The sequence below is a fragment of the Biomphalaria glabrata genome, chromosome 12 (genome assembly GCF_947242115.1).
Source record: "Biomphalaria glabrata chromosome 12, xgBioGlab47.1, whole genome shotgun sequence".
In the NCBI taxonomy this organism is placed as follows: Eukaryota; Metazoa; Mollusca; class Gastropoda; family Planorbidae; genus Biomphalaria; species Biomphalaria glabrata.
In genome coordinates, this window is record NC_074722.1 from 28,703,586 (window position 1) to 28,731,049 (window position 27,464).

General features: G+C 36.6%; 1 protein-coding gene across 1 annotated transcript in view; it reads right to left on the bottom strand.

Annotated features, from left to right (window-relative positions):
* The window catches only part of LOC106075047 (T-box transcription factor TBX2-like), a 35,759-nt gene extending 8,600 nt beyond the window's left edge, over positions 1 to 27,159 (bottom strand). The window contains exons 1-4 of the mRNA XM_056007136.1: positions 26,665 to 27,159; positions 22,248 to 22,821; positions 4,654 to 4,749; positions 1,689 to 1,860 (exon numbers count right to left, since the gene is read on the bottom strand). Of these exons, the coding sequence (XP_055863111.1) occupies positions 1,689 to 1,860; positions 4,654 to 4,749; positions 22,248 to 22,633 (654 nt within the window). The 5' untranslated portion in view covers positions 22,634 to 22,821; positions 26,665 to 27,159. The remainder of the gene's footprint in view (positions 1 to 1,688; positions 1,861 to 4,653; positions 4,750 to 22,247; positions 22,822 to 26,664) is intronic.
* Between the last annotated feature and the right edge of the window lie 305 nt (positions 27,160 to 27,464).

A 27,464-nucleotide genomic window follows, 5' to 3' on the forward strand; every position in this document is an offset into this window, starting at 1 on the left:
GGAAGGGGGGGGGAATCCACCTGTGTTCGAGTTTGTGCGAGAAAGCATCCTGAAACGGAATGACCCCGGAGCAAATCCTAACATACGTCGTCACAGGGTTAATAATGATTTCTGTCTCATTTCAGCTAGTCGCTACAACTTAAGAAAAGCGCTTAGAGATGTTCTGGGATTAGGTGACACTAAACACGCGCTTTTTTTTTTGTATACGCACACACATGCACAGTTACGCACATACAAGCTAACAAATGATACGTATATCTGCGAATACGATCACACACACACACACAGACAATCACACACGCTAAAAAAAAAGGCACACTTATATCTGAGTCTTCTAGGGCTTAACACGAATGTCAACGTTTCCCTGGCTAAGTCTGGGTGATGATCAACTGATACAAGTAACCACTTAGTGACCAACAGAACTAAATGGGAGAGAGGGGGGAGGAGCTGAAGAGATTGAGGGGCGCTTAAAGGATGTCTCCAGTACTCTGAAGGATTCACCCCCCCCCACCTTATTTTTTCTTCATAGTGACCCATGCCCGAGACCATTCGTTATGGAAGACCTCAACACTGACCTGCAACGTCACAACCTGTAGGCAGTTTAGACCAATAACTCGTCGCCACATCACATGCCTGTACGACGTGGCAACTAGCTATAGGTAGATATTGCCCACAGGTTGTGACGTTGTAGGTCAGTGTTGAAGCCTTCTATAAATAATGGTCTCACCCATGCCCACTGGTTTTAAGAAGATTTTTTTTTTGGGGGGGGGGGCAAGTGTTGTCTACCAATTCATTAACAGTTTCATTTTGTTTGTTTGTTCAGAAGAGGTGTGCCCTGATGACAAGCGGTGAAGTGCATACTGTCATGGATAACTTTGGTCAATAAAATGTATTATGTTATATGATTGTAAGCTTACTTCTGTAAATATCAAAAGATTTTTAAAAAATTCTTCCAATTTCTACCGTGATCTGCCCATAAAATGTACATCAATCAATTTTAATTTTCTTGAAGTTGGCCAATGTTGAAATGAATGGTCTCGGCTGTCCGTCTTTCCGTCCACTCTATCATCATAAACTTTTAGATTTCAAAAAATAGAAAAGATATCTTCTGGAAATGAATCGTTTTTTTTCTTCTAATTAAATATGTAAGTTGTTTTGTTTTTTTTGTCTTTTTCCCCCCAAAAATGCACTATTTTTAACTTTATTTACCAATAATAGTTTTAAAAAAAGGGGGAGGTAATTTATTTTCAATAATGCGTAACTATTATTACAAACGTATTTTTTTATTTCCCAAAATAATACTATACAACAAATTTATATTACTAAATTATTTGGGTATGTATTCTATTAGGTGAATCGTTTACAGTAGTTAATCCTCTTAAGATGGTGGAATTAAAATTTAATCAATCTGGAAACTACACTAATAGAAAACTTTAGTAACACGCCATGTTTATAAGATTTGAAGCCCCTAATAGGTGCTACGATAATATTCATAATAATTAACCAGTGTTCCGTTAGATAATCAGAATGTGCAAAGTTTTTCGTGAAGGAAAAAGTTTGAGAACCACTGCATTACAACAGAACATGATGTCATAGAGCTTCATCCAACACTTTGTTTCTAATTTATTTCTCACTAGGCAATCTAGGGGAAAGTTCAACAATGTAAAAAGAAAAAAAAATCAACTTACAAATCCGTGTTTGTCCGAGATATTATTTGTCAGCTTAAGTTTGTGAAAGCTGATGACCTTCTGCATCCATTGTTCACCAGTGGACGGAGAGTCCGGGTGGATGTACATCCTTTTGGGCATCTCAGGGTCCGCCTTGCCAGCGATGATCCACTTTCCGTTGTGGAACTTGTATCTGTGTACAAAATGGACATGCTCTTTTTTTTTATCCATCGATATATTCGTTATACATATTTAATATATGTGTCATGGGCTCATCGTCTCTGTTCTTTAGAAAAAATACGTAAACACAATCCAAGAAAAGATAACCTAGCACAACTCTGACAATTTTTTTTATGTCCAGAGGAACGGTGGCCTAACAATAGTACACTTGACGTGACTGACGATTTCAGCTTAAAACTTATATTAAGCGTATATAAATAAGTTTCCGTCTCATACATGGCTGCTATGTATGGACTTGTAGTTCATCTTCCCTTTGGCCTTACATAATAATAAGGCTTTTTTTTTTTTTGGCGTCCGAATATTAACTCTTTCAGTGCGAATTGTTTTGATCGAAAAAAAAAGGATTTTTCCGGGTCGAACAAAAATGTGCTGGTGGGGTAGAGTTACTAAAACTAACGTAACTTTTTATTTTATTTTATTATATAATCAACCGAATTTTATTATTATTTTTCAAGGAAAATGAATTGACTACAAAGTTGTAATAAATAAAAAAGTATATTCAAGATTTTTTAAATATTTAATTTAAACTGGGCACGAAAAAGGAAATAACTAAAACAAATTTATTTAAAAGTCAAAATACTTGAAGGATTAACTTTTCAATTGTACATTTATCTATAGATATTTTTAAAAAACACAAAATTAGAACATGCTCAAGCCCATAAAAGATTGACAAATGCATCAAGAAATTGTATTATTTACATTTTTTTTCCGGGTCCCATTAGATAAGCTCAAAAAGAGGAACAACTAATAGAATGTTTGCCTTTTTAAAAAAAAACAAAACAACTTGTTTGTCCTGCATCTAATTTACTACCAAAAACAAAGGAACAATCACTCTCACATCCGGAAAAAATAAATAAATAAAAGTTTAAAACTAAAAAGATAGTGATATTAATATTATGTACCAAGTAATTCGCCGCTCTCTCTCTCCAGCGCTAGTGCAAATACTCCCCAACTCCGCACTGAAACGGGTTGACGTACACGTCAATTAAAGGATGTACTTATCATTAGCAAAGCACATGTACATTATATAGACTATGGAGTGGGAGGGCTACGAAGTAAGCGCCGGACCATAAAAGCCAATGGTCTCGAGTTCAAATCTTGAGAAAAGACTGCGATGTGATATTTTGGATATATGAAACCAGTAGATTCTCACTGCATTAGTAAAATCACTAAAGTTAGAGACACTAAAGGACTGAAGACTAACAAGTTATGTAAAAATAATGCATAAAATACTGAACCATCACTTACAAGAAAAACAAGATTACAAAGACAGCTTGTGAGAAACACAATCTCAAAATCGGTCCCCGAAGTGGTCCACCCAGGCAGGAAAAAAGGCAGATTTCAATATTTTTAGAAGAATATCGGTATTAATGTCTATCAGAAGTGGTCCAACCAGGCAGATAAAAAGGCAGGTATCAATATTTTCAGAAAGAATATCAGAATGAAATTCTATCAAAGGCAAATGACAGAGAAGAATGGAGAATGAGTTGGCAGATTCTGTGTGGTGCCCAAAGGTCCAGCAGACCAAGGGATAGGTGAAAGTGAAGTTAGATGTGAACCTGGCCTAACTGATGTCTTATAATGAGTATCTAATTGATCTAATTGTTTTGTAAAGGGTCAGTCTCTTATTCAAAGCCTCAAGAAAAAAAAATTCCGTAAAAAAAAAAAAAAATTCCTTTAGTTTTATGTTCCATAACGGCATGGTGACCTCCTTGAAGGTTATAGGTATGCTTTGTGCAGTTCACGCGATAATATGAAAAACTACTTATTAATTGTTGTTTTAAATTATGTCCAACTTATTTGCATACTAAATGGATTTGTTCTCTTTTTAAAAAAAGGTAACATTTTTTGTAAATGTTGCGTTTAATATGACAGAGCTTACATAACTTGGCAATACAATTGTAAAAAATTTTTTTTTACCAAAAATCTAAAACCATTTGCATAAATATGTAAAATACATAATTGATAAGTATTACCCAAACTAGAAAGCCTCTAGTGTTTGTTATTATTAACAGTGAATAGTTGTAAAAATGGTGTATTTTTATGAAAAAACTGCTTACATAATTGATTTAAAAAATTAGATTTTTCGCTTTCAGAAAAGAAAAAAGTAGCCGTTGCATCAGAACTTTGAATGATCTAAAATATCATGATGTCCGATTTTCATTTTCTCTTCCAGTTTCTAAGATCTAAACGGGACGAACGGACAGACGGACAGACAGGCCACACAAAACTAATAGCGTCTTATTCCGTATGCTAGGATACATTCTTATAAGTGCTCTTTCTCCCATAATACCATTAGAGCTTGGAAAGTGTTGTCTGAATCAACCAGTTAAACCAACGACTTAACATTTTTTTTTTAGTTTCCATTATAAGGAGCCAACTTTTCAGCATGTCATATTTCCCTTTAATTCCTTAAGAATACGAATCGGGTTTTAAAAAAAAGTAAACAAAAGAGAAATCACTCTCATTATTTGAAGTATCTCTTACAGTGTGCTTGGCACTATTTTAAGTGTAAAAAGTGGCTACAAGATCCTGGGTATTTTTAATGTACTATCGACAGTCTCTTGCTAAGGGTCAAGCATTGTTTTGAGATTTATGTCTGTAATTCTGCTCAAGCAGGTTTGATGCATGGCAGTTCAGACAGCAGAATCTTGTTGTTGCCATGTTTGTGTCTTTTTTTTTGCGAGATAACACACACACACATACATAAACATATACATATATATATGTATATATATTAACTGACCTGTTGTCATCCACACTGACAATGTCCAGTAACAGGATGTACTTTGCCTTTTTGTCCAGTCCGCTGACTTTGGTCTTGAAAGGTGGGAACATTCGTCTGAAATAGAAGAGAAAAAAAAAAGGTTATTTCATTGCTATCTGGAATGTCCGAGGCTCGTAAAGATGTTCCATCGGGGGAAAAGTCCATGAAAAAGAAGAGGCAGGCAGAGAAATCGATGGGCTGTCTTTGAAAGAGACTATTAAAGGCCAAAGACCGAAATGAATAGAGAAAGATGGTTGACAGATCATCAGTGGTGCCCCAACGGTTCAACTTACTTAAGGTAAAGTGAAGGTGAAGGTGAAGCCATCTGGAAATTGATTTGCATGACGCAACAAACGACGCCACAAACATAATCTAAGACTCACTGACATTATACTGATCCAGGAAAGCTGACTGGTCGTGTGGTTTCGGCCCCCAACTGTCGACACGATTGGCTTAGATTCGAATCCTGCGCGTGGCCGCCCCGCGCTGGATGCTTGAGCTAGGATGCAATAATTAAAAAAAATAAATAAACAGGACATAATGGAAACTTGAGCCATAAAAAGACTCGATCCCTAACCTCAAGAGATTATTTTCAACGAGTACAAGCAGCACTGATTGGTTCTTATTGTCGTCTACTAGATGGCTGCCTGGTCGTGTGGTCATGCGCTCTGAACTGTAGATACATGATCTCGATTGTTCCGGGTTTGAACCCTGCCCACTGCCATTCCCCATCGTCCTCCGGGAGGTTTCGGCTATTAAGTAATTATCTTTAAATCTGAAGGAACATCCGGAACATTTGAAACAGACAAACGGCATGGGCCTTAGACGTTTTAGATAAAATGATTCAGCCCAACTAAATCTCCGCCTTATTCAAAACGAAAAAAGGGTTGGAGACAATTAGATCTAGCTCTTTTATCATCATCATCCTCCATCTCCATTGGAGTGAGGGCTTGAGAGGCTCAAATCCTCTCTTGCAAAAACCCTGGAAAGAAACCCTGCTAAATCTGTAATAAACAGATCTAAAATATTTTTACAAGATCCTTTTCAAATTGTGTAGAAAGTAAAGGCGGTTGGTCGTTATGCTGGTCACATGACACCCTCGTTTAACTGTCAATCATAGAAACATAGGAAACATCTGCCCCGTAGATCTCAAGGTCTGAAAAGAGTGCTTTCAAAAACGCGAAATGTAAAAAAAAAAAAAAAGTGCATTATTAGAGATTTTAAAAACATGACAGAAACACTCATAGATAGATAGGTAGCTTCTTGGCGTATCAGGTGTATAAATGAGAGGACCTGTTGATAAGATAGGTTTTTTTTTTTTAAAAAAGTATTTGATAATTTTGTGTTCACTTTTTAGAATTCACATTTTTGTTAGGCTCTTACGTTTGTAGCCCAAACTAATTTCAATAAGAAACAGGGCCGGTCCTAGCAATAGCGGGGCCCTATGCGAAACTGATTGCGCGGGGCCTAGTCTGTGTGGGAATAAGGATAATAAGTGAAAATTATGATTTAGTATAAGAAAAGAAAATCGACTTTACTAAGTTAAAAATTGCGATCTGTACTTTACGAACCTTGTAACCAATGGTATATTTATATGCTAGTGACTATAAAAGTAAATAAAGTATTGGCACTTCCGATTAAGGTATAAATTCGCCCGATTATTACATGAAAGCTGACAATGCCTTTTTTCCTTTTATCACACAGAGGATTGGCGTTTTCCGCAATTAATGACACCCACAAATGACAATTTTGTCTATTTTTCTGGAAATTTTACAGAGTTTTCAGGAGATTTTAATAATTTCAGATTTCCAGGAGTTTTTCGTATACATTTTGCAATTTAATAATTACACCCTGAATTAGCGCTGGGCCTATGAAAGTGCGGGCCCACTGCGACCGCATAGGCTGCAGTGGCCTAAGACCGGCCCTGAGAAGAAAGGTTTAGACTTAAACTCTAGGACGTGGACCTTCAAGACAAATTGACAAACTAGAGGACATCTGATATGAAGATCAACTGATAATCGTGTGGTCTATAGGGCAGAAGATGTAAAGGTCATCTGTTTCTGTGACCTACGGTTAACGAGGGCGTCATGTGGCCAACACAACGACCAACTAATGTCAGGTGCCCAGTAAAGCTGGGTGCACTCAGTGGCGCCTGAAGATCCCGAAATTTAAAATCCCAGTCTTCACCAGGATTTGAACCCCGGCTCGGACGCCAAGCGCTGTACCGCTCAGCCACCGCGTCTTTTTTTTTTCTTTATCTAGTTGGATTTAATGAAGTTCGATTTAACATCCTCGACATTGTTAAGTTGATCGTGAAAATCTCTCGTAATTAACGAGTCTTAGTCTAGTCACGACCCTAAATATATATATATGCTGTTTCACTTAGCAGTCAGGATTTAACTCCGGGTTCCTTGCATTGAACAGCGCATTACTTTATGACAAAGACACCATTCCCTACGAGAGAGAGAGATCAGAGTTTGGCAATCAGAAGATAACTGATTTGCCTTGTACAAACTGCTTGTTAATATCTGTCTTGCTGAGGTCATCTTTTCATTGCTAACATTTTTTTTTTTTGTATTGTCGCAAGCTTTTCGGTGATCTGTATCTTTAGCGATGATCTCAATCTTTTAGGGTTTAGTAACTAAGCGTTCGTTGATCATGCGGTTACGAGATTAGACGATTAGGTCGACAGGTGATGTTTATCTCAATTGATCTGCGGTTTGTGTCTGAGACTAGGGACTCCATGCCCCTGTCCCAAGGCGCCCTTAAGTCCACAGATTAAAAAAAAAAATCATTTGGTAAACAAGATAAGGACAAAGTAACTAAATACACAAATCGAGGCGCCCTACGGCCTGGCTGTTAACTCCCATCTCCCTTGAGTTGTAGATCAAATAGACACTCTCAAAGACGAGCAAATAGAAAAAAAAATATGGGGTGAGCATGTGATTTACAAAGGGTTAAATCAATTTGATATGGAAACAAAAGTTGAAAGTACGTCGTGCTGTCATACTTAAACTTCCAAAGGTAATTTTTATTTTAATTCTTTAATTTTCACTTATATGTTGTTTTGTTCTTATTTTATATACAAACAAAATAGATTGTTTTCCGCATCGTTAGATCACAGGAGGGCGCCGAGAAGTGTGTGTGTGTGGGGGGGGGGGGCTATACCTGGTTGAATGTGGTGAAGCCCTCCCGTCTGACAGACGTTTTTTTTTTTTCAAAATCTTTTAATCTTTGGTGAAAATCTAGGTTCCATCACTCGTGCTACGATTGTCTCCGGAACTTTGACGAGCATAACACACACACACACACACACACACAACAAACACGCAATTACAAAACAAAACACAAAATTGATTGCTAAATTAAAACACAGAATGGGTCGGGGTTGGGGGGCAGTGATCTATATGGGATTGTAAGGTGGGCACCCAGGTCTGTTCTTTGTCCGACTCACACGTATTCTACGCTTCACCGAGCCACCAGCGAGGGAGCTCACTCCGGCTAACACAAGACGATATAACCAATCATTATCTTGGATACGAATCATTGTTTGACAAAGTGACCGTAATCATGTCTCGAGGTGGGCGACAAACAATGTCAAGGGTGATCCTAAAAGTTCGTCACTTTTCAAATATGACTTTCCTAAAGCTTGGTTTCAATAAGACATTGAAATAGATTAGGTATATTGGATCTGAAGTGGGCGAAACAATAGCAAAAATTAATAAAAATGTTACTTTGAATTATGAGGCGAAAAATTTTTTTTACCATGACTTTTCTATTACATATATTTTAATCTATATTGTTATATTTGATTGTTATTATCACTGGTCTCCTTCAGTCGCAGAGCGACCATGCTGAACCTCAAACACTTTTTTAAATTGTATGTTATCATTAGATTTTGTACTTTATTTGTTATATGCTCTTTTTTTAGAAGTTTTAAAATCAAGTTTTGAAAAATATGTTTTTATTATTTGTTATTGTTATATGTTATTGATATATGTTATTGATATATGTTATTGATATATGTTATTGATATATGTTATCGCTATAAGTTATTGTTGTAAATGTTTTAGGTTAGTTTAAGATCTTAGTTTTATATAGTAGCCTGTTATGTTAGTGTGGTATGCACGCGAGATCTCATAGTGTTGTATTTTGTGTTGTAAGTTGTTACGTTATGTAGTAAAGACGTTATGTTCGTGTGGTATGCTGGTGTGGTATACTGGTGTGGTATACTGGTGTGGTATGCTGGTGTGGTATACTGGTGTGGTATACTGGTGTGGTATACTGGTGTGGTATACTGGTGTGGTATACTGGTGTGGTATAATTGTGTGGTATGCTGGTGTGGTATACTGGTGTGGTATACTGGTGTGGTATGCTGGTGTGGTATGCTGGTGTGGTATGCTGGTGTGGTATACTGGTGTGGTATACTGGTGTGGTATACTGGTGTGGTATACTGGTGTGGTATACTGTTATTTCAATGCGATATCCCAGTGTTATCTGAGTTAGCCATGGCTGGCTACCCACCTAGGAGAATGAAAAACTCTAAATTCAAACCTCTGTTGCCTTGCAGCAGTACCCAATCAATGGAAAGGCTTTGGGAGTCAACGCTGAGGAAAAATCAGGAGCCGGCGACTCTTAGGCAATTTTGCAGCATCCAGTGCTACACCCTGGCAGAGCCTGACCCCAATCTATGTGGGCACTTGCCGTTCCTTTGGAAACATCAGCTGCGTGAAAGAAGGCACTGCTGTGTGTGGGGGACATCGTTCCAAACATATCTAATGCCCAGGCATTCATCTCATTTCCAAAGTTGTTTTGATGGAGGCCACAACAAAATATCGAATTATAGAATTAAACCCTTAAAAGCCAAAGGAGCTTAACTACTTTATAATTTCTAAAAGTTTTCAACAACAAAGACTTTATTGTGTTAGAATACAACGATACTAAAACGCATTGGTACGAAAACTACGACACGCGACCTTATCCGAACCGTGTCTCGGTGCTAACAGGCCCCACAGTGAATAATGATAAAGCTGTCCATCGTTGGAAATTTTTTTTTTTTTTGTATTGGCAATTAATTATTTTGTTTGATATCAAATAAGGGAAATAACTTGTACATTATTGATAGATATAGTTTTAAGGGCGGAGCTGTTCCCCTTTGTTTTTTTAATTGGATATTTTATTTATTTATTTATTTTTAGCGGCCCCCGAAAGGGGAAAAGACGCTATTAGTTTTGTGTGGCCTGTCTGTCCGTCCGTCTGTCCATCCGTCCCGTTTAGATCTCAGAAACTAGAAGAGAAAAATGAAAATAGGACATCATGATCATTCAAAGTGCTGATGCAACAGCTACTTTTTTCTTTTCCGAAAGTGAACCATCATACTTTTTAAATTATATACGCAAGCAGATTTTAAAAAAATTACACCACTTTTAAATGAAAAACATCAGGGATGTACGTCTTTTAAAAGGGTCACAGACTTCTTCATTAATAAATTAAGTTTCAATCATAGATTCGCGCATTGGAACAGAAAAAAAATTGCATCTATGGTCACAATGGAAAAATATCAATGGATCATTATAAAATATAGTTTCCATTTATTAATTAACTCATGGAATAGAATAATAATTCAAATGTAGTTGTTTTTTTAAAGAATTTTTATACGAACTTTAGTTATAAGTTTAAAATATAACGAACTGCTTTTAACGTACTACTTTTATAGCGCGTAGTTTTGACATATCCTTATTATAGGGGCCTACACTTGACAGTCTAAATAAGACTAAATAGAGCCCAGATCTAGATATATTTATAATATATATATATATATATATATATATATATTATAAATGAATGAATAATTTGAACAAAAGTTTAATTATTAAGGCAATAACTTATCTTCTGACAGCTTAGGGGTGCAGATTTAAAAAAGATCGTTCTTCTCCCGTTTTTAAGGACTCAAGAAAACTCTTTTGTTAATTGTTACAGAAAAAAATATTTTGTCCATATTTTTAAGAATTCAGAAAACAATGTCTTTGACATTTTTTTTAGGAAATATTGAAAAAAAAATCACATCGCAAAAGAAATCAATACAAGCAGCAACCTGCTCTTGTCCATGCAAAGATCCATATAAACATTTTAATCTAAAAAACGGCCTTTTTTTTTTTGTTTGTACAAAATTTTTAACTAAACTGCCTGTGTTTTATGCATTTCAGACTATCCCCTTGATTGTCCTAGGTTTATGCATTTCAGATTATCCCCTTGATTGTCCTAGGTTTATGCATTTCAGACTATCCCCTTGATTGTCCTAGGTTTAAAACTTGTTCTCCCCCCCCCCCCCGGGCCACCTTCCCATGTCTTCCTGTCAAACAAATCTTCCATTCTACAATCACCTCGTGAGGAGCTCGTGAGCTCATGCACATGTCAACACCTGAATGTATTTAGACTCCGTTCTCGTCTAGAACTACGGACCTACTCATTCGTTCATAACGAGAGATGACGCAACCTTACTTCTCCAGTGGTAGCCAGCATCACTTTCCAGGTTCCTGTCCTGTGGGTAAATAGAATTTACAATGGTGTGCCTACTAATTGACCGTTGGCCACTGATGTGGGTAAACAGAACATACAATGGTGTGCCTACAAATTGACCGTTGGCCACTGATGTGGGTAAATAGAATTTACAATGGTGTGCCTACTAATTGACCGTTGGCCACTGATGTGGGTACATAGAATTTACAATGGTGTGCCTACTAATTGACCGTTGGCCACTGATGTGGGTAAACAGAACTTACAATGGTGTGCCTACTAATTGACCGTTGGCCACTGATGTGGGTAAACAGAACTTACAATGGTGTGCCTACTAATTGACCGTTGGCCACTGATGTGGGTAAACAGAACTTACAATGGTGTGCCTACTAATTGACCGTTGGCCACTGATGTGGGTAAACAGAACTTACAATGGTGTGCCTACTAGTTGACAGTTTTCTTTTCTACATCCATATTCATCTTCCTTTTCTACATTCGTATCCATCTTCCTTTTCTACATTCGTATCCATCTTCCTTTTCTACATCCATATCCATCTTCCTTTTCTACATCCATATCCATCTTCCTTTTCTACATTCGTATCCATCTTCCTTTTCTACATCCATATCCATCTTCCTTTTCTACATCCATATCCATCTTCCTTTTCTACATCCATATCCATCTTCCTTTTCTACATTCGTATCCATCTTCCTTTTCTACATTCGTATCCATCTTCCTTTTCTACATCCATATCCATCTTCCTTTTCTACATCCATATCCATCTTCCTTTTCTACATTCGTATCCATCTTCCTTTTCTACATCCATATCCATCTTCCTTTTCTACATCCATATCCATCTTCCTTTTCTACATCCATATCCATCTTCCTTTTCTACATCCATATCCATCTTCCTTTTCTACATCCATATCCATCTTCCTTTTCTACATCCATATCCATCTTCCTTTTCTACATCCATATCCATCTTCCTTTTCTACATCCATATCCATCTTCCTTTTCTACATCCATATCCATCTTCCTTTTCTACATCCATATCCATCTTCCTTTTCTACATCCATATCCATCTTCCTTTTCTACATCCATATCCATCTTCCTTTTCTACATCCATATCCATCTTCCTTTTCTACATTCGTATCCATCTTCCTTTTCTACATCCATATCCATCTTCCTTTTCTACATCCATATCCATCTTCCTTTTCTACATCCATATCCATCTTCCTTTTCTACATTCGTATCCATCTTCCTTTTCTACATCCATATCCATCTTCCTTTTCTACATCCATATCCATCTTCCTTTTCTACATCCATATCCATCTTCCTTTTCTACATCCATATCCATCTTCCTTTTCTACATCCATATCCATCTTCCTTTTCTACATCCATATCCATCTTTCTTTTCTACATCCATATCCATCTTCCTTTTCTACATCCATATCCATCTTCCTTTTCTACATCCATATCCATCTTCCTTTTCTACATCCATATCCATCTTCCTTTTCTACATCCATATCCATCTTCCTTTTCTACATCCATATCCATCTTCCTTTTCTACATCCATATCCATCTTCCTTTTCTACATCCATATCCATCTTCCTTTTCTACATCCATATCCATCTTCCTTTTCTACATCCATATCCATCTTCCTTTTCTACATCCATATCCATCTTCCTTTTCTACATCCATATCCATCTTCCTTTTCTACATCCATATCCATCTTCCTTTTCTACATCCATATCCATCTTCCTTTTCTACATCCATATCCATCTTCCTTTTCTACATCCATATCCATCTTCCTTTCATCTCTCTTGTTAAAAGTGCAAAAGTTTTGTTTTTTTTGTTTTTTTTATGTTTCATTTCGTTTTCCCGCTCTAATGAATCATATTTAAAACTGCCGAAGTCTCAACGCTCCCATTAAAGAGTGCTACCGGTCCATTGATTCTCGTGCGTAAAAAAAAAAAAAAAAAAGATAATTATGATGTTAAAAGGACGCCATTTTGTAAGCGACTCTCATGACGATCAGACGACAGGAACGCAGATGCCACATGGACGTCTTATCTCCGCTCTTATATCAATCGTATGTGTACATCACAGGAGCATCGTTAACAATAAAAAAATAATGCCAAGTTTACCAGAAACGAATGAATTAACCCATTAACGTCTAGCCTACTTACTGCTAATAGCATTGGGAAATAAATGTATTTAATCGTCCTGCTAGGCCGAAAAGAGTTAATGATGAACAAATATATCGACCAAAAAAATGAATGGTAGTAAACTCGCATTTTGCCTCGTCTTTTCATCTTTAAGTTTAACCGTGCACGTCACAGCCTCGTAGTGACAGAAACAATGGCGGGCGTCGTCTGTTGAGTTTCAATGAAAAATTGCAATTTTCTTTTGTTTACGTCTTTAACTCTCTGCACATTTGATTGTAGAACAAACAAAAAACATTCCCTAGTTGACGATTACAAAAACAAAAACAAAAAAACAAAACCTATAACGAACACAAAAGTCAAACTAATGACAATTTATTAACATGACAATAACAAAGCTGTTTGCACTTTTACATGCACACGACAGACATGCGCAGTGAGATCTTCGTCATCGGAAAAACGTTTAAAGAATCAGAAAAACAACTATAACAGAACAAACAACAACAAAAACACCACCACACACATCAGATCATTAGAAGTGGTTTAGGAACATCATACATTAATGTATAGAGATATAGACATAACAATTATATGACTAGAAAATCCCTCTTCTTTTTTAACAATACCTCAAGTCCTTTCTTCATGGAAGGCGGAACCTGAAAGCTGATCTCAAAAACGACTCTAACGATTTTTCTAGAAATCTAATAGTTGATGTATACCTCTGAGAAAAGAATTACTTGCTAGTTGAACCTTAGTTTGACTACTATAATTTTTCAAAGTTAAAAAAAAAAAATAAATGTAAATTTGGCTTGAGAACTAGACTTTAGATCAAGAGCCAACATCGGTTTTGAAAGGACTATCGAGTTCTTGAAATCACTATCGCGTTCGGGAATTTCCTAATGGAACTCGGTATTATTGATTTAAATGTTTAATATATTAATGTTCAGACAAATTTAGCACATTGTCTTCTAAGTCTAGATTTAAAAGGCCTGTTATTGGAATTATTCAATAATAATTTAAAAAAACATGACGTAGCCGAAGTGTACCGATAACTGAGTTGCTTATTAAATGTAAAATTGCTTTAAGATTATTGAAAGCTAAGCTACGTAAATCTAATATATGTTAAATCTCGATCCTAGATCTAGAAGTAGATCTAGATTTATATCTAGACTAGATCTAAAGAGTTCTAAACCAGAAGCCTAGGTGTAGTTCTAGGTCTAGATGGCCAGTTCCAATAAATAATGGCACAAGTTTTCATTGCCCACTACATGGGTAACATCGGTCGTTCAAGGTGTCAAAATCATGGGTTCGATACCCGGTGTCTTTTTTATTATTTTATATTTAAGTTGTATTAGGGAGTTGATGTTTTTTTATATTTATTAATGTTTTTCTTGTTTGAAGAAATGTCTATATTTTATAAGATACGCAGACCGAGCTTGAATGCGACGTTTCGGCCATCAACAAAACAATTTTGTTTTAAATAATGTGAATCAGTGGAACATCTAGATAAGAGGAAAGATGGTGAGGAATGGAGACATGCGGTCGGTAGATGATGTGTGGTATCACGGTCCAACAGACTAAGGGACAGTTTAATTTTCGTGATGCAGTGGGCCAGTGGGGCGAAGACCTGTTCCGTCCGAGGGGGGGGGGGGGGAGGGATCAAACACATTTCAAATGCTCGTCTCACCGGCAGCATCGCCGCAAGAAAAAAAAAGTCAAATAAAATCGAGTCTCTTTTACTTGCACTGTCGGCAGACGTTTTGATGCTTCCGGGTAATGGGTCGGATATGGACCGCGGGTTGTAGTTCGGGCACAATTACAGCTAATTATTATGATATAGATTGTGACAATAACATAAGTTGACTTTTTCTCTCCCCACCCCCTCATCTTTGTTGTTGACGGTCGTTGACTTTTAGCACCAAACTGCTTGTAGCACCAAACTACTTGTAGCACCAAACTGCTTGTAGCACCAAACTACTTGTAGCACCAAACTACTTGTAGCACCAAACTGCTGGTAGCACCAAACTGCTGGTAGCACCAAAGTACTTGTAGCACCAAACTGCTGGTAGCACTAAACTGCTGGTAGCACCAAAGTACTTGTAGCACCAAACTGCTGGTAGCACCAAAGTACTTGTAGCACCAAACTGCTGGTAGGAGGAGAGTGGCCAGCATGAAAGAACGCCGAGCCAAGAAAAACCTTAGACAAGAAGCAGGCCTATCTGCAGTAGACCCAACTTACCCATGTCATGTGTGAGGCCGGATCTTTAAACCGAGGATTGCACTTTACAGTCATTTTCGAGTTCATGGAAAAAGACCAATGTGCTCATCTTCGACCACGTAGGAGGAGCTATATATTTTCAGTTGTAAAACTTACCCTAACTTCTTTGTTTACAATGGGGCCTACTATATATAACTTTTATTACAATTTAGAGAGATTCAACTAGAGAGCAAATGAAATCTATGTAGACATGTAGTAGACTTGAGCAATAATTAAAAAAAATGTTATTTCAAAATAAAATCTCATTACAAAAACACGTCTTTTCACTATGGTAATCTAGAGTCGTCTGGTGAGACAAGATAGCTTACGACACTGCTGCTTATCTTGCATCATTCACGCCAACCAACCAATCTCTAACTACTTCTCACCGTCACCATAGTAACACACACACACACCATAACACCCTTCCCCGTCCCCTTTCAAAAAGTACTGTGTAAAAGTTCTACATCTACACGCGTTTAATTAATTTTTGTTTTGTCTTTTGATGCGAACGTGTGGCAGCGTGTGTAGAATCATTCTCGTGAAAAGAAAAAAATATTCTAGACTTTCGTTGTCGTCGATAACGTCCATATACAAAACGATTATCATATAACGTCTATTTATAAATATATTAATTGTCGACCAATATTGTATTGAACCTCATTATTTCAAGTTAGATTCTTATTGAATTGGCTGTTTTAAAATATCTCAATGTGTAGCATCGACTGTTAGTTGGCAAGCTAGCCCAAAATGCACACAATGAGCCACAACTTTTAGTTCCTCTCTCGAGTTTGTTAGTCACGAGACAATGCTTGGCTACTGTCTTCTTCAAACCTTCTTACGTATTCTATAATTAAACCATCTTCAGGGGACAATGTCCACTTTACATTAATTGACCTGCCATCTCGAAGTTACACTCTACAGACCTACGTTCTATTTTGAAAGCGTAGATTTCGCTTCCAGTATAATTTCTCCTTAAATCAATTTTATTGATGGACAATGCGGACAGCAGCACTGGGGGCGCTTTAATTGTTATAATGGTATAAGGCTCCAATAAGAGTGTCACTTACTGCTTCGGTCAGTACTGTCAGCCGTAGGGCAACAGTGTCAGTAGTTGTCGTTGCCCGGAAGCCCAAAAAGTTAAAGAGAAACACATGCAGAGCAGGGCAACAATTACGATGCATTGAAATTGATTTTTTTTCCCCCCCGAATGTGAAAAAGATGTGAGTATTGGCTAAGTAGGTTGAAATTGGAGCGATGGTGATTGGGAGATAAATGGCTTGCTGGGTACGCCAGTGAACTTGGGTTCAACGCCGAAGGGCACATAAAGAGATTTCACTTATCATCACTTGGCCGCCCCCAAACAAGTCTTGCGACTTCTCCGTTTTCTTATTATTACCTATTTGTAACACCGTACTCCTCTTCCTCACACCCCCTCTCTCTCTCTCTCTTTTTCACTTTCTCCTTTCACATTACCCACACACACACATACACACACACATACATTGCCATCACGTTTTACGAAATCTTCATCGCCGACCACCAGACAAATAAGATGATAGACATTAGCCGAGGACGCGTCGAGTCGAAACAAAGGCGAGCCAATTATGATCAAGTCAAGCCAGAGAGCTCCCTAAGACAGTTTGGACAGGCTAAACAACGGCTGCAGGGGCGGACTGTTTCCCCCCGGACTGACACGAGCCCTCATTAGATTTCCGGGCATCCGGGAAATGGAGGAAAAAAAAGTGAGAGCGAGAGAAAAAGAGAGAGAAAGCTGAGATTGAAAGGCGAGAGAGTGTTTCTCTTGTGATTGTGTAAAACGATGATTTAGAGTAAACCGCAATGTACCTTCGGTATTGTGTGTAGAAAAGGGGGGGGGGGCGCATAGATATAGAGAGGACTGCGGTTGAGGTGCCTCATCGGACGCCGGGAGGAGAAGAATGTCTTTCAACTGGAAGAAAAATATTGTCCCCGCCAGCCATGGAGACGGGGGGTCCGTAAATTAAGACTCAATCCAGGACAACTGCGGTTGAAAAAGTAGCTGGGTGGTGGAAGCAGTGGCATGAGTCCCCCATTGCTAGCAATTTAAGTCGTTACTGCCCACGCGCCGTAATTGAACCCTGACTCTTCTCCTTCGTCACGAGATGTCCACCCCTCTTCCACCCAATCTACCCCGCACGATATGGGAGCTGTCTGTTTAGGGATCCGGATTATTACCTGAGCTTGAAGGTGCGGCACTGTTTGTGGGTGAAAGTTGTAGCGCAGCGACCTCCCCCACCCACTTTCCCCGTTCTCTATCCCACAGAATATCTAAGTATCAAATGACATGCCTCTAAGGTATAGGAAGAAAATGGAGGGGCGGGGGGGGGGGGAATGGACGTATTGCGTTGACAAAGTGGAGGATACAATAATAATTAGATCCCTTAGTATCAAACCGATCATCGGGTCGGGGGGATGGGGTAGAGGCGGCGATGGAAATAGATGGATGGAAGGGCGGGAGGGAAAAGAACTTTTATCTTGTCTCGTTACCATATTTTGTGCTGTGTGGTGAGGGTGGTCTACCATTGAGACTGCCGGGGTATCCGCCTCCAGGGAGGTTTCCTTTTCTTTCTTAGAAGACAAATAACGAAAGAGAAGAAATGATACATTAATGAGTTGAGAAAAAAAAATAAAAAGGGCGGGGGGAATTGATAGAAAGAAACAGAATATTAAAGTATCTGGTGGGGGGAGGGGAGTGGCTAGTTTTTTGGGGCATTGAAGAAAGGAACCTAAAATGATGGCGTGTCAAACAAGCGACAAAACTAATGTCTTTATGATGGTATGTTACCCACACTAAGAGAATCAGACTATGGTTTTAGATTTTTATTTTATTTTATGTTTTTTATAATTTTTTTTTTATTTTTTTAAAAATAAAAATTATTTTTTTTTACTTGAAACAGAACATTTAAAAGGAATTTTATTTAAAATCCTCTTTCAACTCTCACGGAAAATTAATAAAATATGTGTACTGGTAACACGTATTAATATATATATATAATTAGAGCCAACAATTTGTATGATAGCACACAAAGCATACGTTCATACTCCAGTTTCTCATCTACATGACATATGACATTTACTACAGAAAGTTACATTTTGTTACATTTTGTTCAGTGATTAAATTGACTAGAGAACATTCAGAAATCTGTAACAGAGTACATTACGTTTTGTTGTTTTAATTCCCTCCACCCTTGTAACAAATAGTAACAAGATTCAATACACCCCCCTCCCACTACCTGTAGTAGAAAAACATAACCAGAAAATTTATTTATTGATATTAATTTCCAAAATCACTTTTTTTTCCATCAAGATATCGATATAAAAGGGTGGTAAAGGTATCGACTTCTTTCGGCGCTTCGATGACGAATTAAGTTTTTGTTTTCCCATTACTGTATACATCCTTGCGTCCGCGTGGAAACATGCGGGGTTCATAACAACAGCAGAGTACTTTTAAAAGGCTTATATCAACTCGCTCTGTCTGTATGTCCGTCTGTCTTGTACAATTTCTGTACACTTTATTTCTACCATATACTATCTGGGATCAAGTTGAAATTTCAAACAAAACAAGAATCAATAAAGGAAAAAAAACAACTATTAGTTAATTAACTATTATTAATTATTTATTTTGCTTGGTATCAAACATGGGAAAAGAAATTGCACTTCATAAATGTGGCGGTGTATGTTGAATTAGCCCCCTTTATACTTTGTGTACAAAATTAGATCGTAGCTTAAAAGTTTGAAACTAAGAGAAGATAGCTATGAAACCTTCTGTGTTTATAAGCAATTCGCTGGTACAGGTGGTACAGGTGGTTGGTATATTGGCTTGAGGAGGCTAGAGCTCTCGAGTTCGAACTTCAGTCGTAAAACTTTGTTTTATACAAACTACATGTCAAAAAGTATCACGGTAACATTCACATAGATACTCCTTCTTTCTCCCCCCACCCCCCTTTTTTTTCCCACCTGGTCCAAACCAATGATTGGATCATAATATTGAGAAAGCTAAAAAGTATGAAACTACGCTCAACAAAAACAAAGAGTAAAAATATTTCCAATCGCACAGATTTATTATTGTTTAGTCCAAGTCTATTACAAATTTAATTACATGACTGATCTGAACTAATTGATACTATTACACTTAATATAAGTTATTGGTATTTTTTAAGTATATTTATATCTTTTCTTGTTATCAGTGATAATGTTTGCAAAACCCGTGGTATAACTCTAACGCCTAAGACGAACACGCAAAGTAAAGGGACTTTAATACAAGTAGCAGCAGCTATAGCAATCTCGTGAGCTAAGATTTAGTATATCATGAGATTTAGTATACCTATCATGAGATACAGTATATCATGAGATTTAGTATGTCATGAGATTTAGTATACCTATCATGAGATTCAGTATATCATGAGATTTAGTATATCATGAGATTTAATATATCATGAGTTTTAGTATACCTATCATGAGATACAGTATATCATGAGATTTAGTATGTCATGAGATTTAGTATACCTATCATGAGATTCAGTATATCATGAGATTTAGTATATCATGAGATTTAATATATCATGAGATTTAGTATACCTATCATGAGATACAGTATATCATGAGATTTAGTATGTCATGAGATTTAGTATACCTATCAGGAGATTCAGTATATCATGAGATTTAGTATATCATGAGATTTAATATATCATGAGATTTAGTATACCTATCATGAGATACAGTATATCATGAGATTTAGTATGTCATGAGATTTAGTATACCTATCATGAGATTCAGTATATCATGAGATTTAATATATCATGAGATTTAGTATACCTATCATGAGATACAGTATATCATGAGATTTAGTATACCTATCATGAGATTCAGTATATCATGAGATTTAGTATGTCATGAGATTTAGTATGTCATGAGATTTAGTATACCTACAATGAGATTCAGTATATCATGAGATTTAGTATATCATGAGATTTAATATATCATGAGTTTTAGTATACCTATCATGAGATACAGTATATCATGAGATTTAGTATGTCATGAGATTTAGTATACCTATCATGAGATTCAGTATATCATGAGATTTAGTATATCATGAGATTTAATATATCATGAGATTTAGTATACCTATCATGAGATACAGTATATCATGAGATTTAGTATGTCATGAGATTTAGTATACCTATCATGAGATTCAGTATATCATGAGATTTAGTATATCATGAGATTTAATATATCATGAGATTTAGTATACCTATCATGAGATACAGTATATCATGAGATTTAGTATGTCATGAGATTTAGTATACCTATCATGAGATTCAGTATATCATGAGATTTAATATATCATGAGATTTAGTATACCTATCATGAGATACAGTATATCATGAGATTTAGTATACCTATCATGAGATTCAGTATATCATGAGATTTAGTATGTCATGAGATTTAGTATACCTATCATGAGATTCAGTATATCATGAGATTTAGTATATCATGAGATTTAATATATCATGAGTTTTAGTATATCATGAGATTTAGTTTATCTATCATGAGATTTAGTACATCATGAGATTTAATATATCATGAGTTTTAGTATTTCATGAGATTTAGTATATCATGAGATTTAATATATCATGAGGTATTTAGATTGTATATCGTCGTTTTCTGTGGTCAGGTTATTTTCTTGAAAAAAAAACTCAAATAGAAACGTCGGTTTAAAAAAAAATACTCACCACACGGATTTAGACCTGAAAAGCAAAACTTCAGAAACCCAAAGAATGAATTGTCTGTGATTTGTTTACTTTGTACAATTAGGAAGGTTATATGGTATTCAAACACTTAAAACTGTGGTGCCCATATCTGCCCTATTCAGTTTGATTTTTACAAAGCTTATGGCTTATGTCAACTCACTCTGTCTGTCTGATAAAAAGTGTGTACACGTTATTTCTCCCACTTCCTGTTCTCGAATCAAGTTGACATTTTGCACACAATTATTCATTGACACGATTCAATGAAATAAAAAGTAACTAATTAGTCAATTAATTGCTGGTAATTGTTTCTTTTAACTGCATACCAACAAGGGAAACTAATCCTTCAGTATTCACAGATATGACTAAATTTGTTGGGTTTAGTCCTCCTAAATAATTGGTAACGCTATTTCTCCCTCAAGCATTCTCCGATCAAGTTGATACTTTAAACAAATATTTATTTATCTGACAAAACATAAATCAATTTTTTTTTAAATACCCAATTAGTCAATCAATTATTGGTAATTAATTTTGTTTGATATTGAATAAGTGAAATAACTTAAGGGCGGAGTTCTTCCCCTTGAAATAACATTTTTCTTTTCTTTTTTTTTAAAGGATTTTTTTTTATTTTGCTTGTTTCTAAAACAATAACTACAGCTACAGCTAAGGTTGTTTTTAAAGTTGGCCTTCTGACCTCAATACCTCTAATCAATCATACAGCACAAAATGTTCTGGTCTGTCTGTAAACAAAGTGCACTTGTACAGCGAACCTTGTACCCAAAACTGTCTTTGAATGGATCAAAACTACTTATCGATAAGAATAATAATAAAAAAAAACGATTTCCTACCTTCCAGACTTTGTGATGACCATCTCCGATTCCAGCTCGTGGAACTTCTCCCACAAGTCCCTTGCTTCTAGCTCCACCTTGGGGTCGTCTTTCACCCCGTCCTCCGGCGTGTCAAATCCCCTCGTCTGGGGCTGAACGCCGGCTTGGTGATGCGCCAACAGCTCGTAGGACACGCCCAGGCTGCTCGACCTGCAAGGGAGAGCATGCTGAAGCTTCTGCAGTGCTGCGTGGGTAGCCAGTGCCGAAGGGCTGCTGGCGAATTCCTTGCCGTAGTGTTCCCGGAGTAAAGGAGGTAGCCCTGACAGGTAGTGCTGCTGTCCAGCGACGGGGTTCATGGCGAACATATCCGGCGCCCCTGGACTGTAAAGATAGGGGTTGAATGTCATAGTGTTGTAAGACGTCAGTCAGAATGTCTCCTAGAAGGACCTTCTTCTCATATGAAAAGTTCACAGGTTTTAATAGTCCAAGAAGCACTGCATCGTCAGTACATCTACTGTTTACTATCTGCACATTTCTAACAACACTGTTTTCTTGTTAATACGCCAGCTGTAATACTCTTGCATTAAAACTTTGCCTAGAGAAAATCCAGAAAGTGTACATTAATATGTAAGTATTTTATAATTAAATCATACATTTCTTTGAGGCTTTAAGACGAATTCATAGGTTTGTCATGAGGCTTTTAACCTATTCTAATCTTACCATGCTTTCTCCTTTTCATTAAATAAAAAAATGTCTAGCTTTCGTATATCCATTTTATATTTATTATCTATTTCAAAAATAATTTTGTAAGATCTCTGCTAGTATGTAAGTGTGTGTGTGTATGTCTAAAGTTATGACATAGGTGATATATAGATAAGGGAGTATTTATTGTTAGTCGTTAGTCTTGTAGAATGATGCAAGTTCAGTCAACAACTGTCAAAACATATATATCACTTCAGACACCATATTTTTAGGATTCTACAACACTTGATCTATCTTAACAAACAATTGCATACATATTTCTTAGATCGTATCGAAGGTCTAATAACATGCTAGAATCTCGAATCACCTCGTGATAGAAAGTATTAAATAAGAAACAGATTTTTTTTTCTTGGTGACGACTGGGATTTTGAATTTGGGGATTTTTTAACACCTTTGAGTCCACCCAACTCTAATGGGTATCTGACTTTTTTTTTTTTGAAGTACGTAAAGGCGGTTGGCAGTTGTGCTGACCACGTGACACCTTGCTCGTCAACCGTTGGCCAAAGAAACAGATGACCTTAACATCATCTGCTCTATAGATAGAAAGGTCTGAAAGGGGACTAGACCTAGACCATTCAAAGTTCTGATGAAACGGCTACTTTTTTCTTTTCTGAAATTTAATTTAATTTTTAAAATCAACTATGAAAGCAGTTTTTTTCATAAAAATACACTATTTTTACAACTATTCACTATTTATAGTAACAAACAAGGGAGACTATTTAGTAAGGGAGATGTCATTTACTATATTTTTAACACATTTATGAAAATGGTTTTATATTTTACAATTTTTTTACAATTGTATTTCTAAGTTAAGGAAGTTCTGTCATACTAACTACTACTATTTTGAAAAAGTGTTTACTTTTATTTTTATTAGAACAAATCTAGTTAGTATGCATATTAGTAATTTAAAACAACAATTATTAAGTAGTTTTTCATATTATCGCGTGAACTACACCCAACAGATGACTATGTTGGACACCTAACTAAAGGAACGGGAGAATTTTTCTTTTTTTGTTTTACGAAAGTTTTGTGTGTTTTTTTTTTTTCTTTCTTGAGGCTTTGAATAGAGATTGACCCTTTACGGAACAATTAGATCAATTAGATAATCATTATATGACATTAGATAGGCCAGGTTCAGATCAAACTTCTCCTTCACTTTCACCTATCCCTTAGTCTGCTGGACCTTTGGGGCACCACACAGGCTCTGTCAACCTTCTTTCTCCATTCTTCTCTGTCATTTGCCTACAATAGAATTTCATTCTGATATTCTTTCTGAAAATATTGAAACCTGCCTTTTTATCTGCCTGGGTGGACCACTTCGGGGCCTATTTTGAGTTTGTGTTTGAACACAAACTGTCTTTGTAACCTTGTTTTAAAATATATATATTTTTTTGTAATACTAGTCTGTTATTCAATAAGCGTCGTTGTTTTATACTAATAATTAGTGTTAATCATTCGTGTCTGCCAAATTATTATAGTTCCATATCTAGCACGATTCCAGAGTGCATAATTTTATAATTCTAAATGATGTAATTAATCTTAATAGCTTCAACTCGTCAAACATTTTCTTTCTCTGCGATTTTTATTGTTACATTGGAAGCTTATTTTTTTATATACTGTGCGTCGACTGTGCGAGGAGTCTGATTGTGATTACGGACCGAGGGGTGTCAGGTTTGAATCTAGCTGAAGACAAGAATTTTGAAATTTCGGAATTTTCGGAACATGCTTTCCTGAGTACCATGCAGTAGTTGGGGAAAGCAAAGGCGGTTGGTCGTTGTTCTGGCCACATGATACCCTCATGAACCTTCGGCATCGAAACAGATGACATTAATTTCGTCTCTCCGTAGCTTAGTTCATGTTCAATATATAACAAAATTAATTAATGACAACTAATTGATGAACTAATTATTTTTTTATATAATTCTGCAAAGTTTCAACTTGATCCGAGAAATGGAAGCGAGATTGTTGGCCTACCAAAACAGACAGAGAAAGACAAGAGTTGATATAAACTTTGTAAAAATATGAACGCGTCCACAACTTATAAAAATGATCGGCTGTTTATATGTCAACCATGAAATAGATACTTGTGACATTTTTGTTTGTTTGTATTGTTGATGTTTTTAAAAATAACGTTTGTTTAAATAAATAGATTTAATACTAAAACTAAAGTGGTCTATATAGAGTATAGACCCCCAGGGGTCTACGAAGACCTCCAAGAGGTCTACGAAAGAAAAAATAAATTGAGGGCCTATGAGATGTCCACAGTGGTCTACGATAATATATTTCATTTAAGCAGGTCGTGACCTTAATTTTTTTGCATCTCATTAATGTAATCATATAAAGAAGATGATGGTTTGTGACCGTCTTGCAGACCACGGAAAACACTATAGGCAAAGCGTTCATTTTACCAGCCGATGTAGTTTTAGATACTGTTTTACACAAATCTACGTCTGATATTATTAAAAGAATTTCTTTTAGCAGCAATACAGTTTAAGGGCACATCGGTGGCATGAGTTATAAAATTAAAAGCTTCTAATGTAATTCTTTGCAAACGACAGTTTGGGATAAACGGCGTCACAGGCTCTGCTCTGAGAGGGTGTAGCGCTGCAAACTGCCTAAGGGTTGCCGGCTCCATATTTTTCTTCAGGGTTGACCCAAGAAACCTTTCCGATGTTTGGGTATTGTTGCAAAGCAACAGAGGTTTGAATTCAGTTTTACTTCTGCTAGGTGGGTAGCAAGCTCAGGATAATAAGCCCTTCCTGCTCGAAACTTACGGGCTTAGGCGCCAGTTACTCGTCTTCGCCCCTTCTCCTGTTAGTGAAAACTGTGAGCCACACGTGAAAGATCAAGAAATACATGAGAAACTGATCTTTGTGAAAACTTTTTACAATGATACTTAAGGCAAATTAATAAATGGAAAAATATTTAATGTTTGCAGGACTAATTCGTAGAACAACAAATTCTTTATGAAACATAATATCCGTAGCAATGGTCTACGAAAGACCAGAAAACTTGGCAAGGTATCTAGGAGACAAAATAGTTTGGGAACCACTGGTCTAGCCGATCAAGTCTAACAAATAACAGAAGTATGTTATTGTTACTGGATTACGTGATTTTAGAAATATTCAAAGACAATCTATCTATCTATCTATCTATCTATCTATCTATCTATCTATCTAGAAAGATAGATATATATATCCCCCCTCTCTCTCTCTCTCTCTCTCTATCTATCTATCTATCTATCTATCTATCTATCTATCTATCTATCTATCTATCTATCTATCTCTCCCTCTCTATCTATCTATCTATCTATCTATCTATCTATCTATCTATCTATCTATCTATCTATCTATCTATCTATCTATCTCCCCCCCTCTCTCTCTCTCTCTCTCTCTCTATCTATCTATCTATCTATCTATCTATCTATCTATCTATCTATCTATCTATCTATCTGTTTGTCTGTCTGTCTGTCTGTCTATTTATTTTTAATATACACATTAGTAAATTTAATTATAATCACAAAAATTGAGACAGAAAGAGAGAGACAGAGAGAGAGACAGAGAGAGAGAGACAGAGACAGGGAGATTGACAGAGAGAGCGACAGAGAGACAGAGAGAGAGAGAGACAGAAAGAGATGAGTAAAACATGTATATGCTGTTGTATTCTAAGCTCTTACCTTATTGGTCCACAGACGAGACACACTCAAACAGCACATCTGTCTCAGTTTCTGACACCATAACGTGTCGGACACATCAGTTCCACTCCAGGCCTAGTTTGAAAACATTCTAATCACTAAAAAAAAAAAAAACATATTCGATTCTCAAAAATCGCCTTTATCGAACCTCGTGTATCGATTTTTAGCATTGCATAGCACTAAATTAAATATCGATTCCGATAATTTAGATTACGCGAAATCATTGGCAATCGATACGCTTGTTGTTGTTTTTTTTAAAATCCTTTTCGTAAATATGTTTAGGCCGTCTTCCTAAAATTCTTCCTTTCTTGCGAATGAGAGAATGCAGCAGTGTGAGGAAGTTTTTTTGTGTGTTTTTTTTTAAATGTATCACTTATTTACCTGAAGAAAGGGAGAGCAGAGGGGTAAACAAAGACAGGACACTCGGTTATCTGCTAGCAGACGAACGACGTGTTACCTAAAGGGGCAGGGCCTGCGATCGTTTTCGCCTCGGCTAGGAAGCTACCGTGTGGAACCTGACGCATCCCCGGGTTCGACTTTTGAAGCGAGGGCGGCACTCGGCCCGAGAGTTGGAGTGTAAACCGCCTTGTTATTGGCTGGCCTAGCAGACGACATGGAGACACTATGTCCAGAACTGTTAGCGCTACTGTGTGTGTGTCTATGTGTGTGAGTTTGTATGTGGGTCTCGATTTCATTTTATTTGGAATTTGATTGTTGTGTTTAGAATTATAGACGGAGAGAGTTGTTGGAGATACAATTAGGATCAAGTCGACAGAATGGGA